Raw genomic sequence first — 16,561 nt, forward strand, 5'->3', positions numbered from 1 at the left:
TAAAATCGATTGATCATTTTTTCAAATAGCTTCATGCACATTTTTTTTTTTCAGTTTCCTAAATCTTGTAGCGCATTTGCCACATGTTCATCACTATTTCTTTTAGGTGCTCATGTGCAGTTCCCGATCGATCCTGGGTTCCACAGCCCCTCCTCCCTGGGAGGCTGCCCGCCAGGGCCCTCTCTTTCCTCCCTGGCAGGCCCGGGCGTGCTGCCGCCAGCTCCCTGCGGTCCTGCGGCTCAGCTTCATGGCTCTCACTGATTTAATCTGCAGCTGTGCTGATGTGTCCTCCAGCAGCTTCCTGAGAGGGGCCCTCTGGAGAGAAACTCTTCAGTCCCTGCGCTTCTGCCAAGGTCTTCATTCCGCCCTCACACCTAACTGATAGTCGGCTTAGGTGTAGAATTCCAGTCCTCAGATTTTGAAGGCCCATTCTCCTATCTTTGTTTCCTGTGCTGCTGTGTCTGACTGCATTCCTTTGTATGCCACTGTTAACTTCTCTCCACAAGTCTTTAAGGTGGTTTAAGGTGGAGTTATTTGTTGTGTTTTTCTTTTTTTTTTTCCCCCTGTGGTGGTTTTTACCTTTGGACTATTCCTCTGTGGCTTAGTGGAGTGTCTGTTCTTTCAGTGAATACCCAGAGGCGTGTGCTGGGTGTGGTCAGGGAGCTCTGGTCAGTGCTCCAGGGTAAGGGGAGTGTCCAAGGTGACACCCAAGTTGGGCATGGTAAATCGCCCTCTTTTTTTGTTTTTGTGTTTGTGTTTTTAATCAGAAGGGAGGTTTGTTCTGCTCTGTTGGGGTATTCTCACACTTGCCTCCTCCTCAGTGGGGACCGGTGCCTAGGCACTAGCCCCAGAGGGTACGGTATTCACCCATGCTGCCACAAGAACCACACAAAGGATCTGTGCAGTCCTCAGTGTGAGCTCAGATCCTGCGGCAGTGACCCTCACCAGGGAATCAGGGAGCCGCCCACAGTGACTGCCCAGAGTCCCAGCCACACCCTGCACCCTCCCATGCAGCCACAGTGTTCTCACAGTCCCGGCACACAAGCCTCCCGCTGTCCCAAGCACCCAGCCCCTGTCAGTGCTCCCAGCCAGACCCAGGTGTCTCCTCTCAGCTGGTTGCTGGGCACTCAGACAGGAGCTGGCACGGTTGTCACGTATGTCCAAAACGGTGCTGGCCTCTCTTGGCTATTTATAGGACACTGGTGCTGGATGGTCAGTGCCGGGTGGTAGGGAGAGGGAAACGTGGCCTGTTTTTTTCCTCTAGGCTGGCAGATACACTGTCCCCCACAGGGATCCAAGCCGGACTCCCTCCAGGCTCTTCCCACAGTTTTATCTCCAGTGGCTTGGGCTGCTGCAGCCTGGTCTCACCTCACTCTCCAAAGCTGGTGTGAGGCTCTCGGCTGCTGGGTCCTGGGTTGTGCACATCCACTGCCTCCACATGTGTCCATGGTGTCCCTCTAATTGTGTGGAGTTTCCTCTGGAGTTTTCTCCCAACTCCTGCCTGAGATTGCTCCCTCTACTTTTTTTAGACTGTCTTCCCCTGGACTAGAGCAGTAAGCTCCCTCCCTATTACGCCATCTTCAGCATTACTTGTTTGGGCCCTTCTTTCTTGTTTGAAACTTTCCCCCAGTCCCTGGTGATCCTTTGCTGGGGGCTGACATTGAAGGCAGGCACCAGCCTTGGGCCGGTGGACTGCATGGTGCGGGTGGCAGCTGAGTGTTGGCCTCGGTGGCTCTGGTGCTGGGCCACCCTGGCCTTCTGCAGTTTCTCCAGAGACAGCTCGTCCCTCATCCAGCATTGAGGGCAGACATCTGCACCCTCGTTCCTGGGAGAGTCTGTCATTCAGGGTGCAAAGGTAGCCACGCCATTTTCACCCTGCGATTGTACCTCTTTCCTGTTTCCTTCCCTGCGGGGCTGGGGTTCTGGGATCAGGAGTCTTGCCTGAAACACACCGGGGGTGGGGGTGGGAGTGGGGATGGGGGACCTAATTGCTCCGCTTGTGGACCTCGTTCCCCGCTGCCGGCTGCAGCCCCACCCCACCCCACCTGACCGGCCTTGGCCTCCACAGGCCCTCAGGCTGCAGCCCCCTCCACTCTGCCAAGCCCCTGCCTCCCACGTTCCTCAGTCAAGTGCTGGTCGGCATCTCCTGAGCCGTACTCCTCTCTGGCTCTACATTGGAGCAGGTCCCTTCTCTCTCCACTTGATTGTCATTTTAAAAGAATATTGGCAAGGAAGAGAGAAACCGTGGGTTCCATGTGCCACTGGCCACGTGTGGTGGGGAGTCTGTTCATGTGCCGTGTGTGTGAGGCCCCGAGACAGAGTCCGGGGTACTGCAGCCAGCAGCAGTGGTACAGGACACGGTGAATGGTTTGGGAGCGAGGAAGGGAGCAAGTGATAACCAGAGGACAGTGACTCAGTGGGGAAATGGGTCTGAGCTTCACAGAGTGGAACTTTGAGGGAGACACACTCAGCCTAGCACATTCAGTCCCAGAATCTCCTGCTGATATTCTGCGCTCCTGGGTTGCCAGCAGGGCAGGTGGCTTTTCTCTTTGCTCTGATCGAGTGGTTGATTCACTCATTGCTTCCATCGCGATCTCACCCAACTGTGTCACAGGCTGTGCTGTGGGTACAGGATGGCCCAGGAGGAGAGCAGGGGAGGGAAGCATGAGCCACACAAGTGCCATCCCCTCCATGTTGGATTTGTTCCAGGAACACCCCCTGCCCCGTGGCTGCCAAAATCCACAGGTGTGCAAAATCCCTATAAAAATAGTGTAGTATTTGTATATTTTTTGAAAATATATTTTTATAAAAATTTGAGAAGCAGAAAGAGATAAAGGGACAGAGATGAAAACAAAATGAGCTCCCATCCACTCGTTCATCTCTCGAATGCCCACAATGGCTGATTAGGAGACTGGGAGGCTGAACAGGAGCAGGGGCTTGGAACTTAACCCATGCCTGCGGTGTGGATGGCAGGAGCTCAATAACTTAAGCCATCTCTGAGCCAACCAGGGTCTGCCTCCGCAGGAAACCGGCTTTAGCCGGAATTGGGTGTTGAACCTAGGCATTCTGAAGTGGAATGCAGGTATCTAACCACTAGGCTGAACGCCGGCCCCTATGCTTGGAATCAGCTCTGGATGGCCTGTAAAACCAATACAGTGTCAACGCTGTGTGCATGGTTGTATACTCTATTGTCTAGGAATAATGACCAAAAAAGGCTTGTATATGTTCAGTGCTAATGCAGTTTTTTGCTTGTTTTGAATATTTTCTTTTTTTTTTAAAGACTTTATTTGAAAGGCAGAATTAGAAGGAGGGACAGAGAGAGCATCTTCTATCCACTGGTTCACTCCCCAAATGGCCTCAATAGCCAGGGCTGGGCTAGGACAAAGCCAGGAGACAGAAACTCTGTCCCAGTCTTCCATGTGGGTGGTAGGGGCCCAAGTACTTGGGCAGTCATCCACTGCTTTCCCAGGCCATTAGCAAAGAGCTGGATTGGAAGGGAAGCAGCTGGCATTTGGTATCCCAACATGACCAGTCACACTACTAGCCCCTGGATTATTTTCTTTTTAAAATGTCACACACATAAAGAAACAGACAAACAAGCAGAGACAGAGAGCTCCCATCTGCTGCTTCGTTCCTGGAATGCCCATAATAGCCCAGGGCTGGGCCAGCCTGAAGCCAGGAGCCAGAAACTCCATCTGGATCTCCCACAGGGTGGAAGGTACCCACTACCTGAGCCCTGCCACCTGCTGCCTCAGGGTAAACTCTAGCAGGAGGCTGGATCACAGCAGAGACAAGACCTGATCCCAGGCACTCCAGTATGGGATGCAGATGTCCCAAGTGGTGTCTTAACTGTCCTGTGTTCAGCCTGAAATGGTTGTGTCCCAGATGTGAAACGTGAGGATACAGAGAGCCAGCCTTCTCTGACTTGTATTTGAAAGACCTGATTTAGTCCCAGAAAAGGAGAAAAGATCCCTGGGAACCTAAGGTTGGAACTGAGCCCCATGGGACAATGTAGGACCTTTTGGAGCCTGTCGTAGTATGACATTTTATTTTATTTTATTAAGATTTATTTATTTATTTGAAAGTCGGAATTACAGAGAGAGGGAGAGAAAGAGAATCTTCCATTCACTGGTTCATGTCCTCAGATGGTTGCAACAGCCAGGGCTGAGCCAGGCCCGAGCCAGCAGGCTGGAGCTTCCAGGTCTCCCACACGGGTAGCGAGGGACCCAAGCACCAAGCACCTGGGCCATCTTCTGGTGCTTTTCCCAGGCACACTGTCAGGGAGCTGGATCAGAAATGGACCAGCCGGGACATGAACCAGCGCCCATATGGGGTGTGGGCATTACAGGTTGTGGCTTTAGCTTGTGCACCACAGCGCTGGCCCTGACATAATTTTAAATGCGTTTCTTGATGTCAGACCAAAGGCCTCCAAGTTTGGTGAGTGCTTGCTAGGAGTGTTCACACCACCACAGCCTGGCACGTGCAACGTCTCCTCTGTCCTGGCAGTGAGCAGGTCAGTAGGGTGAGGGTGGGGTTGGGGTGGGGGTAGGGAGGCAGAGGGGAATCCTGGGACTTGAGCAGGCTGTTGGGTTTCAAGTTCATGTTTGCTGCTGAATTTCATTCATGTAGTGAGGGTAGTGTCATTTTCAGACCCTGGACACGGCAGCCTTGGGTCAGACCTTACCCCAGGCCCTAGCAGCAGCTCCAGGCTCCATGCACGCCCCTTTGGGGAGCGCCCTGGTCCAGTGAAAGGTTAAAGCCAGCTGTTTGTCTGGATGGCCAGCCTGTAGCCTTTATGTTCAAGTGTCAATCACAAATAGGCATTTATTATAGAGACCATAGAGCTTCCCTTGTTCCCTGATTTTTATATCACCTTTTATTTTTATTTAATGATTCTGAAATTGGGGTGCACCTTAAAAACAGATATAAACATTTTGATAGTGACATTCTTTTGTGTGTGTGAAGGGGTGTTCCTTAAATCCGTGGCTAGTTCCCCAAATGACCGTGTCCTACGGTTGAGGACACAGTGAAGAGTGCAGTTTGGGAGACAAAAATCTCTCAGAACAGGGCCTTCATGGGAGAAAGCAATCAAGAGGGGCCCACCTGAAGCTCCGTTTTCCCAGGGGCGGGTGTGTGAGCCTTGTGGGGAGAATCGGGCTGTGGCGCCCTGATGGGTTCTCCGTGGTTCTCCCTGTGGGGGAGCACACTGTTCCTGCAGCCGCCCCCGCACCTCTCCTCGGGCCTGCAGGTCAGGGCGATTTGCACATTCAGCATACGGACCTTTCTTTTTCTGTGCTTCTCTCTGCTAATTTACAATTGTTCAGTTTGAGAAGCTAGCACTTTTCCTTTGCCAGCTGGCTTTTGGGTTTGTCTGAGGCTGCCTCTGAGAGCCAGGATGTGGGGGGCTCTGGAATGTCCTGAGAAGGCGCCCCAGCCCCCACGCACTGCTGTGACAGTCAGGCTGTTGACAGGCTGGGACTGGGTGGGACTGGATCAAGGCAGTTTTTGTGTGAGGAGCCTAGGCCCTTTCAGCACTTTGTCAGACCAGCCCAAAGCTTAAGTCTCGAAAGGGTGGCCGAGAATTCAGGATGCAGGCTGCCTGAGACCCATGCTGAGTTTACCCTGAACAGGAGGCTGCTCCCTGGGTCATCTGGTCCCCCTCATCCAGTGTCACCCCCTACCCCCTACCCCCAGACCTGGCGCAGTGCTGGGATTCTGTCCTGCTGGGCTGCCCAGGGAGGAGAGACATCCTCCTCCAGCTCCTGTTTCCTCTGCTGTGCCAGAATCCCACCCAGCTCCAGCGCAAGGGTCCTTCAAGACTCAGTCAGGCCTGGCTTGGGCTGGGCATTTAGCCTGGTGATTAAGGCACCCTTGTCCCACAGCAGTGTCTGGGTGCCTTCAGCTCCCTGCTGATGCAGGCCCGGGGAGGCAGTGCTGACAGCTCAGATTCGGTCCCAGCCACCCACATGGGAGACTTAGATTGAGTTCCTGGCTCCCAGCTTGGAGCAGGGGCCGGAGCAGGCAGTTGGGGAGTGAACCATCAGGTGGACACTCCCGTCTCTCTCTTCTCTGCCTCTCAAATACATAAATTAAATTTTAAAAATTATGGCTGGCTTCATCCTTGAGCATTTCCAGAGAATTTGTGCAGCTGAGTAGTGAGAGCCCAAACAAGGGACCAGGCGCTTCGCATCTCCCCGGCACGATGAGCACCTCTCTCAGGCTGCAGCAGGAAGGCACGGGGCGCGGTGAATTTCCCCAAACACCCTCCAGTCCCAGCAGAGCCCTGCTCACTGAAGTCCCCGGCTGGCCCAGGGGCAGGAGGTAGCGCCCCCTCCGGTGGCATTTCACAGCCCTTGGACATCTCCCCTCACCTGCGCCATCCCCCGAGTGAGTGGTAATGAGCATCTTAATGTGTGCCGTACCCAGTCCCTCCTTGGTCCATTACAACGAAGTTGCTCTGTTCTCATTAGAACCATTTTTGTCAGGGTGTCTTTAATCAACGGCTTCCCCAGGGACAGTATTTTTAGAAGTTGTATTTTTCACACTCTCCCTTTTTCCTTTTGGAAATTCTCTTCCCTGTGCCTGGTGAAATGGACTAATGAGACGCCGTGAGAGCTGGGCCGGTGTTAATTGGCGCGGGTCTGGAGGAAGCGGCCCACGTCCGCCTACACTTCCGCCCCTCACGTGCAGTGTTCTCTGTCTCCTCTGCGCAGGTCGCACAGACGGCAGATGGCGTGGACGCTGACCTCTGGAAAGACGGCTTATTTAAGTCCAAGGTCACCAGATACCTGTGTTTCACGAGATCGTTTTCCAAAGAAAACGTAAGTCTAGCAGTGGTTTCCGTTCGCTGGGTGAGCACGAGTAATTTACATTCCTGTTTGGAATTCCTCATACTGGGGGCTGAGGTTGATTTTCATTGCCATATTAATTTATCTGTGGTTTTAGGGAACTGGGCAGAATCAGCAGCCAGTGCTGTGTTTCATTTATTAACAGTATTATTAACCACGTACCCAAGTGTATAGTGAATTCTATTAAAATGTGTTCTCCAAAGGAAACCAGGAAATGTCTCTCGAAGCTCTCATTTGCCTACCTTCCCTCCCAGCAGCAAATCACGGGGCAGCGTGGATGCGGGAAGTGCCCGGCGGAACGGTGCCCCCACCCACCCCCACCCACAGACAAGGCCTTGTTTCCAAATGACTTCGGTTCTGAGTCTCTGTGTGACATGAGATGCTTCATTATTTTTGTAGGCAGGTATCCTCGTGCAGATTTCTCTTACTTAGTATAACAGCTGGGCCTATAAATTAGGGAGCTTTTACAGATAAGGCTTTTCTGATAAGGTGGCTGGTGGGTGGCTTAGAAGAAAGGGAAATGGCTGCAGTGGGTGCCTGCTGTGAGGGAGCTGTGCCCAGAGCGCCTCACTGCGCCCCCGCCCCCAGGAGGGAGCGGTCAGATTTTCATTTTCCTTAGCAACATTTTATTTTTGGCCTAAATGTTACTGTCTCCTTCTAATACAAATATTTGTTTTTAAGATATAGTACTGACTTGTTTTTATAAAATTTATTAGAACAGTAATAGGTGTCCATTGTTTAAAAAACGCAAAATGGAAGCAGCTAACTCCCGTGATGGGAAACGCCCCCTGCTGGGGTCCCCGGGTGTTTGCTGAGCTGGGCCGTGCTGGCCACCATTCCTGTCGTTTGTTGTGTTTGTTGGTGACTCACTGCCAGGAGAATCATCCTTAACAGATTCAGGACTTGGGGAGAAGTCATTCCTTCCATTCCCCTGCTGATTGCATGAGCACCACACGCGCCGTGCGAAGTGCTGTGTGTGATGGAGCCGGAGAAGGCAGCCGCTTAGCACAGGAAAGCCCTAACAGACTTCCCAGGGCGTTTTCAGTCCCAGCAGACTGGCCGCTGGCCCTGTGGGTCTGGTGTCTGCACAGGCCCCTGGCGCTGGCGGAGCCGTGAGGGAATGGCGGGGCCGGGTCTGAAGGCGGCCTCGCCTTCCGGGACCTCAGGCTCCTAAGCTTAGGCTGTCCCTGGAGCCCCCGCTTCCTGCCTGCGCCCCCACAGCGCACCCCCTCAGCCCTCTTTTCCCTGGAGCTTCCCTGTACTTCTGAGACTTTCTGTCTGTGACTTTTGCCACCTCCCGTCTGTGCGTGGCTGCGCTCTGCAGGCCAGCGTGCTCACTGCTGCTCTGGGCTCCGAGGATGTGGCAGCTCTTGTCCCCAGCCCTCCATGCGCTGGTTCCTGCACTCCTTCCTGACCTCAGCTCAGCTTCAGCTTTCCTTCCTGAGAGGCTTGGTGCAAAACCACAGCCTCCCAGGACAGCCCCGATCTCCACGGTCACTGTTGGGTTGTGTTTTTGTTGCATTTCCCCCCAAAAGGTTGTGGGGGCATTGGAACTCAGCCATGAGCCCCGTACCCCTTTGGGGACAGCGATGAGTCGAAAGTGATGGAGTGATGTCACTGGGGCCTGTTAGTTCAGGGTCACGGTGAGGATTCTGAAGAAGCACTGAGCATTAAACACGTTTACTGGGTGTGACAAAGGCTGGAAGGGGAGGACAAGGCGGAGGAGAGACCTCTGCCTCGATTTCAAAACTGAGAGAAGTGGCTGCATTTGTTGTCAGAAAAAGAGTGAGTGGGTTCTGTCCTGGAATCTAAACTGTGGAAGCAAGGGATCAAGTCGAGGGGTGGCTGTGACCCACGTGGCCGCGCAGGAGAGGCGTGGGGATCAGGTGTGTCTCACTCTGCTGGAGCCGGTCTGCCCCAGCCGCACTGTCTAAACCACGGCTTTGCAGAGCGTAATTCTTTCCAGCCGTAAGGGAGGGAGTAGGATCTCCAGACCAGGCAGAGTCTTAATTAGGTGACTTGAGACTCCCAGTGTAGGAGTTTGGGGAGACTCCTTTGGAACCTAAATTCCTTTCCCCCAATAATGCTGTTAATACAGAAACCTGGTTTTGGAGTGACATTGCTTCCTGGGGAAGGATCGAGATTAATTGCACTTTTCATGCCCTGTACTTTCTGCATTACCTGTAATAATAATGTACATAGATTAGGTGGGGAGGATATTAAACAGAAGGATTTATGAACATTTGAATATTAAGTTGGTTATCTGTGGCTACCTTAAATGCAAGGTTGTCAAAAATAATTACAGTATACCAGCAAATACTGGCTACCAGAGACAATATAAACACCCTGAGTCAGTGCATATTGGGCTTCTGGCATGAATCATTTGCTCAACAAGGATTGGGAATACGTTCTTCATATTTATGAGGAGGAAATGAAAGCGAGCAGGGTGGGGGAGGGGAGAGGAACAAGCAAAATTAATGGTGTCGCAGACCTGCTGTGTTAAACCCCGTGCAGCGGCAGCCCTGTGCGAGGAGGGACCGCGCTCGGGCTGCGGGGAGCGTCCGCGTACAGCCTCCTGCTTTGTATGCACGGGAGGGTTTTCTGATGCTTTTTTTAATGGCCGCATCACTGGTGTTCTGGTTTTATGATCAGGGACATTTGTAGACAGTGTGGAGGGTGAGGTCGCTAAGTGGCCTGCAGTTGACTTCTGTAAAACCCAACTTGTCAAGTGGGAGACATCTGAGAAGGATATTGATGAATGCCCGCCCGTCCGCGGGGCAGGGAAACGTGCCCAGTTGTTAATTTCTCAGTGCAGAAAGCAGTGATGACATGGAAAGCAACTGCCATGAGAAAAAAAAGCAAAACACTCTGATAGATTAGATCAGGCGGCTCCGAAAGGCACGGATGTCCGCGAGCTGGATTAGCCGTTGAGACCCTTCCCACGGGCTGGGATTCACTCCCCGTCAGGGAGGCTTCTGGGCCCCCCCACCCCCCACCCACCCCCGGCTGCGTGCACAGTGCATCGTGTGCCTGAGACCCAGCCACCTGGAATACAGCCACATTCAGTTGTTGGCGGAGACGACAGTTCTGAGACAAAGAGGTGGCTCCCTGACGGTAGTGCCGTGAGGACGCTGCCCTGCGTTCCACACACCTCCTTGACCTGCATGTCAGCTCTGCACCTTTGGCTCATAATGCACCTGTTAAATACGCTTGTAGTATTTTTATCAATGCAGTTTAGATTTGCCACCCAAGCAGAACCTATTTGTCTCTAACTCTGAGTGGCCCACCCACTTGAGATCTTTACCAAAGGGCATTCATTGATTCAACAAGTAACTCGCCCGTGTGGTGAGAACTGGCTAGGCGTGGACTCAGAAGGAGCAGAGGTGCTTGTGGTCCTGTGCTTCCTGATCGCGAGTAGACAGACAGACGGTAACCGCCTCACTGCCGATGGTACTTCACAGAGCTTGTAGAAACGGGATCCTGAGTTTATTTTGGTACAAAAACATTCAGAATCCACACATACTCTCCAGAAAGTCATTGGAAAATGCATATTTTTTAAAAAAAGTATACATGGATTTCTTATTTTCTTGCAAAAAAATAAATACCTTTTAATCCCACTTTCCACGAACTGTAAAGTACACCTCAGACATGATCACAAATTCACGCGGAGGAAAACGAATGCCGAGGGCAGCACAGTTGACGTGGTAGATTCCCTGCTTGACTTCCGAAGACGCTGACGCTGTGCTGGTGGAGGTCGGGGCCCCGGCGCCCGAGGCCCCCAGATGGAGGAGACCCCCTTCCCCTGGCGAGACAGGAGCGGGCACCTGAGCGGTTGCTGCCCAAGGGCAGAGGGATGCGCTGCGCAGATGAGGAGCGTCTGCGGGCACCAGACGAGCGCACCGAGAGCGGCACGTCCGGAACGTGGGCTGCGGGTGCACTGCCCGTGTCCTAAGAGGAGAGACTTGGGGCGGGAACCCCTCATTCTTTCCTTAACTGGCTCTGAGCAGAGAGCGGCCGCTAGGCTGCAAGGTACTCTGCAGGTTTTCGTGACCTCTCCAAGGTGGCCCCTCAGCTGCATGTTACGAGGCAGATGTCCTTAGAGCTCATTTCCAACTCAAGTGCAGGCGTGTTTGCAAAGAATTCCGACTTGCCGTTCCAGGAGGTGCACTGTCTTCGGGAGATACTTTTATACCAGTTGGGAGAACTGTGCACTGTGGACCCTGTATTACCACCCTAACTAGGACTCTTAGGAGGCCCTTGTGTGCGTCATTTTAGAAGATGTGCACCACTGAGACAGCAGGCTTCCACTCTGTGTTTCTTTGTGATTCTTGCGATTTTGTAAACTGCATCTAGCAGCCCAAACGCGCGTCAGGACGCAGACGGGCGATCGCTCAGGGTTGGCTCCCGTGAGGCTCAGCTGCCGACGTTCCCCCCGCAGGAGTCTGCCCTTCCTGACACCTGAGGCTCAGGGCTGAGTGGCAGCTGGGTCTAGGGACCCGTGTGCGCCGCCGCCCTCTGCTGGGCCGTGGCCACGGCATCTCCGGGGTTGCGTGTCCGTCGAGCCAAGGCCACGTCTGAGTGAGTGGCTTTGAGGGTCTGCAGATGAAGCGCCTTCCTGGGAGCCACTCGAGTCCCCGTGTAACTGCCGAGGAACGTCAGATGTCACCTCCTCTAATTAACCTGCTGTCGCGGAGCTGCGCGCGTCAGTGTGTTAAATATGCATCTCGAAGCCAGGATGGCAAGCCTGCCACCGGCGTGCTCACATTAATAGTCTGTGTGTCTGCTTCCTTCCCCAGAGCCACCTGGGGAACGTGTTAGTGGATATGAAGCTCATTGACATCAAGGACACGCTGCCTGTGGGCTTCATCCCGATTCAGGAGACGGTGGACACACGTGAGTCCCCCCCAGTGCTACCCGTCACAGCGCTCTCCTTCTAGGGGTGTTGCTACGGTCTTCTGTGTTGTGTTTCTCTTGGGAACGTTTTAGGAGCCCTCCCTGTGTGCCTGTGGGTAAGGCCCACTGCTTTTGACATGGTCCGAGTTGTCCTCCGTGTTGTGAGCAGTGTGCTGGGGGCAGCATGCAAGTGAGCAGAGGATCCCTTGTCTTAGGCCGGCGCTCCCTGCTGAATCAGCTCGCGCTGAACTGAATGAACGCTGGGCCCCAGGAGAGTTGGTCTTTAGTCGTCTCCCCGTGCTGCCGAACCCTAGCTTGGCACGAGACCCACAGGCAAGAAGGAAAAAAGGCCGTGCAGGGTGCCGGAGGGTACAAGTGCAATGATGTCTCTCAGAGTGAGTGATAGCAGGTGCCAGGGTTTAAATTAGGCCGGAAGTTCTGACCCCCGTGCGTGGGACAGATTGGGGCGCCGTGAGGGCCCTGGAGTCTGGGGCCTGGCCCCGCAGTTCCGAGAGTGGTGGTGGTAGGGAGCCGGGCCGAGATGCCTCAGGGGAGCCTGGCCTCTGCATTTTGCTGCAACACAACCCAACTTGTTTTATTTTTAATTACTTGTTAGCCAACAGCGAAGCAGCGAGTGGGAGCAGGCACAGAGGACCCTTTGTCTCGGGCACGGTTTGTCTGTGAACGCAGCATCCCAGTCTTTGTTGGCCGCACTGCCTTCTTCCATAAGCCCTGTTTTGAGCCCACTATTTGCTGTTTTCTTGCTAGCATTTCATACAAGCCAGACTTTCCGTATCTGCACAGACCCTGTGTAGCTGTTATTTTAATGAAAAAGGTAGTTCCTACCGTGTGGCAGGTTTCTGTTTTCTCAGTAGTCGCTCACTTCTGGAGGCTGGGTTGCTGTTAGGTGTTCATTGTTTCGGGTACTGGCAGATAGTCACAGGAGCTGATGTTCACCGGGAGCTCACGTCACGCCAGTCCCTGTCACCAGTGCTTTACCCGAAGACCGCTCTCCAGAGATAGGTATTGCTGCACCCATTTCACACAGGAGAAAAGTGAGGCACCATAACTACCTAGGGATTTACGAACTTAGAAGTTGAAGTGTCTGTCCCAGCCACTCTCTGAGCCTCATTGCCACCCTGGAAGGTTTTATATATTTGTGTATAGAGTTTTTTTTTGTGTGTGTGGATAATAGCTTTATTAAATATAATTAATATACCAGTCAGTAAACCCATTTTTTTTTTTTGACAGGCAGGGTTAGACAGTGAAAGACAGAGAGAAAGGTCTTCCTTTTACGTTGGTTCACCCCTAAATGGCCACTACGGCTGGCGTGCTGTGGCCAGCGCACTGCGGCCAGTGCCTTGCGCCGATCTGAAGCCAGGAGCCAGGTGCTTCCTCCTGGTCTCCCATGCGGGTGCAGGGCCCAAGCACTTGGGCCATCCTCCACTGCCTTCCCAGGCCACAGCAGAGAGCTGGATTGGAAGTGGTACAGCCAGGTCTTGAACCGGTCTTGAGCCCATATGGGATGCCAGCACTTCAGGCCAGGGCATTAACCCTGTGCCACAGCGCCGGCCCCAGATGGTATATATTCTATTCCATGGACTGCCACATTGTGGTGATTCATTCAGCTGATAGATATTGGGGATCTTCCCACTTCTTGCCTATTAAGATAGTGCTGCTGTGAACATTCATGTATGTTTTCATTTCTCTTGGGAATCTGCCTAGTCCTGGACTTGCTGGTCATATGATAATTCTGTGTCTCACTGTTTTTTTTTAAGATTTATTTATTTGAAAGGCAGAGTTACACAGAGAAGGAGAGGCAGAGAGAGAGATAGAGAGAGAGACAGAGAGAGAGACAGAGGTCTTCCATCTGCTGGTTCACTCCCCAGCTGGCCACATCAGCCAGAGCTGGGCTGATCTGAAGCCAGGAGCCAGGAGCTTCTTCCGGGCCTCCCACACGGGTGCAGGGGCCCAAGCACGTGGGCCATCTTCTGCTGCTTTCCCAGGCCACAGCAGAGAGCTGGATGGGAAGTGGAGCAGCCGGGACATGAACTGGTGCCCGTGTGGGATGCCGGCGCTGCAGGTGGCGGCTTTACCAGCTACAGCACAGCGCCGGCCCAGTCTCGCTTTCTCGAGGAGCCGCCAGCCTGTTCTCCAGGGGAGCTCGCAGCACTTCACGTTTCCACCAGAGGCGCACTGGAGCTCCAGCGTCTCCACGGCTTCGCCAACACTGGCTATCGTCTGCTGCTTTCAAACTATGCATTTTTATTTGTTTGAAAGAGAGAGAGATGTTCCATCCTTTGATTCACTCCCCCAAACACCCACAACAGCCAGGGCTGGGCCCAGCTGAAGCCAGGAGCCAGAAACTCCACCCGAGTATCCTGCATGGGTGACAGGGAGCTGCTTACGTGAGCCATCACCTGCATTACCACGGAGCGGGGTCAGGGGCAGAGGCGGACTCAAAGCCAGGCACTGCGAGGTGAGATGCAGGCACCCTACGTGGCGGCGTGACTGCCGTGCCGCAGGGCCCAGCCCCGGTCCAAGTGACTGCAGCCATCTCGGTGTGAATTGGTGTCTTGTGTGGTAGTCCCTTGTCAGGTACACAATTTGCCAAAATTTTTTCCCATTCTAGTTTTCTTTCCTCTTTCTTAATGGTGTTCTTTGCTGTTTATTTATTTCTTTATTGTTTTATTTGAAAGAGAGAGAGAGACATCATAGATGATTCTTCTGCTGGTTCACTCCCCAAATTCCCAAAACAACCAGGGCTTGGGCCAGGCTGAACCAGGAGCCTAGTACTCAAGCCAGGTTCCCTGCGTGGCTGGCAGGGACTCCGTTACTTGAGCCGTCACCTGCTGCCTCCAGCGGTGTGTGTTAGTAGGAAGCTGGAACTGAAGGCAGAGCCAGAACTCGAACCCAGGCACTCCGATGGGGATACCGGCAACCCGGGCAACATCTTAACTGCCAAGCCAAGTGCCTGCCCGTGAGGGTTCCCTTGAAACACGGGAGTTTTCTTTTGCTTGTTGTGGTTTGAGTGTCATTTACAAGAAACCACTCCCTAGTTCAAGGTCACCACGTTGTATGCCATTGCTTCCTTCCAAGAGTTTCGTGGTTTGAGCTCTCACATTTACATCTTTGATCCATTTTGAGTTCATTTTTGTGCATGCTGTGAGCTAGGACCCAAGCTTATTCTTTGGCTTGTGAAAACCCATCCAGTTGTCCCAGCCACATTTGTTGAAAAGACCATTCTTTTCCTCACTGAACTGTTTCAGCATCCTTGTTCCAACTCAGTTGGCCACGAGAACAGGTTAGTTCTGGATTCTGGGTTCTGTGTGTCTTCATGATGCCAGCACCGCACACGTTGACTACTGTAGCTTTGTAGTGAGTGTTGGCATCAGGACATGTAATTCCTCCAACTTTGCTCCTTTTCAAGATTGTTTTGGCTGTTCTAGGTCTCGTGAATTTTAGAATTAGTTCGTAAACTTCTGCAGAAAAGCCGGTTTGGATTTTAATAGAAATGGTTTGCATCTGTAGATCAGTTGGGGTATTTGGGGGTATTTATAAATTTTGAGTGATTTAATTGTTTCCAAGTACTTGGGCTGCCGAGAGGCAGGTCCTCGGAGGTGTGTCCCCCGCCCTCCTCTCCAGCCCTGTTCAGGAGCCCTGTGCTTCACCCACACCAGGCCCTGTGCGCTCTCTGCATGCTGCTGTCTCAGCTGACTCTGTGTGCGTGGCTGTTGTGCCCTCCTCTGAGTGTCCTCCCTGCATCTTCCCAGGGTGGGTGTCTGTGCTCCCACCTGCAGTCTCTGATCCTCTTCTCCTGTTTGAAGTGAGCCCGCCTCTCTGCCTTGACAGGCAGCCAAGATTGATGAGCGCCTCGTGTGGGCCAGGCCTGCCAGCTTTGGATAAAGATGAATAAGACACTGCCACCTCCCCCTTCCAAGGAGTGGGGTCTGGTGGGAGCCTGGCCTGCGGCAGGGAACCTCACTGCCACCTCATCAGCCAGGACAAATCAGACAGCGGTCGGGGACCCTGTGTGCCTGTGTCACTGCTCTGCCGTGCCCCTGGCACAGCACACGCTGGGAAAGGGAACGCGCAGTCGTCAGCAGCTGTGGGAGCAGCTCTGTCTCCGCCCCTACATCACAGCGGTGAGAAGCTGAGCAAAGGTAGTTCAGCCCCTGAATTTTTAGGACAAATTGTGGTCAGTGGTCTTGGCCTGTGGAGTCAAACTTGCAAGTATTCAGTCTGGCTCAGCCACTTAGAATGTGGGGAGTGGGGGCCCTAGGCCTTGGTTTGCTCATCCTGTCAAATGGGAGAAGTACTATTTACCTTATAGTGGTTTTTTTTTGTTTGTTTGTTTGGTTGGTTTTTGTTTTGTTTTTTGACAGGCAGAGTGGACACTGAGAGAGAGAGACAGAGAGAAAAGTCTTCCTTTGCCGTTGGTTCACCCTCCAATGGCCGCCGCGGCTGGCACGCTGCGGCCGGCGCACGACGCTGATCCGATGGCAGGAGCCAGGTGCTTCTCCTGGTCTCCCATGGGGTGCAGGGCCCAAGCACTTGGGCCATCCTCCACTGCACTCCCGGGCCACAGCAGAGAGCTGGCCTGGAAGAGGAGCAACCGGGACAGAATCCAGCGCCCCGACCGGGACTAGAATCCAGTGTGCCGGCACCGCTAGGTGGAGGATTAGCCTAGTGAGCTGCGGCGCCGGCCCTATAGTGTTGTTTTTAGCCTGTGTTGTAACCACCTACGTGTTTTCTTCGTGCCTCTGCAACCCAGCTCTTTGTTTTGTTTTGTTTTGTTTCATTTTGTTTATTTAGGGCAA

General features: G+C 53.2%; 1 protein-coding gene across 2 annotated transcripts in view; it reads left to right on the forward strand.

Moving 5' to 3' along the window:
- MVB12B (multivesicular body subunit 12B) overlaps positions 1 to 16,561 on the forward strand; it is a 173,641-nt gene that overhangs the window by 58,177 nt on the left and 98,903 nt on the right. For both annotated transcript variants that reach the window (XM_051855273.2, XM_051855278.2), the window contains exons 3-4: positions 6,714 to 6,821; positions 11,645 to 11,741. In XM_051855273.2, the coding sequence (XP_051711233.1) occupies positions 6,714 to 6,821; positions 11,645 to 11,741 (205 nt within the window). The remainder of the gene's footprint in view (positions 1 to 6,713; positions 6,822 to 11,644; positions 11,742 to 16,561) is intronic.

The sequence above is a fragment of the Oryctolagus cuniculus genome, chromosome 1, assembly GCF_964237555.1.
Source record: "Oryctolagus cuniculus chromosome 1, mOryCun1.1, whole genome shotgun sequence".
Lineage (NCBI taxonomy): Eukaryota > Metazoa > Chordata > Mammalia > Lagomorpha > Leporidae > Oryctolagus > Oryctolagus cuniculus.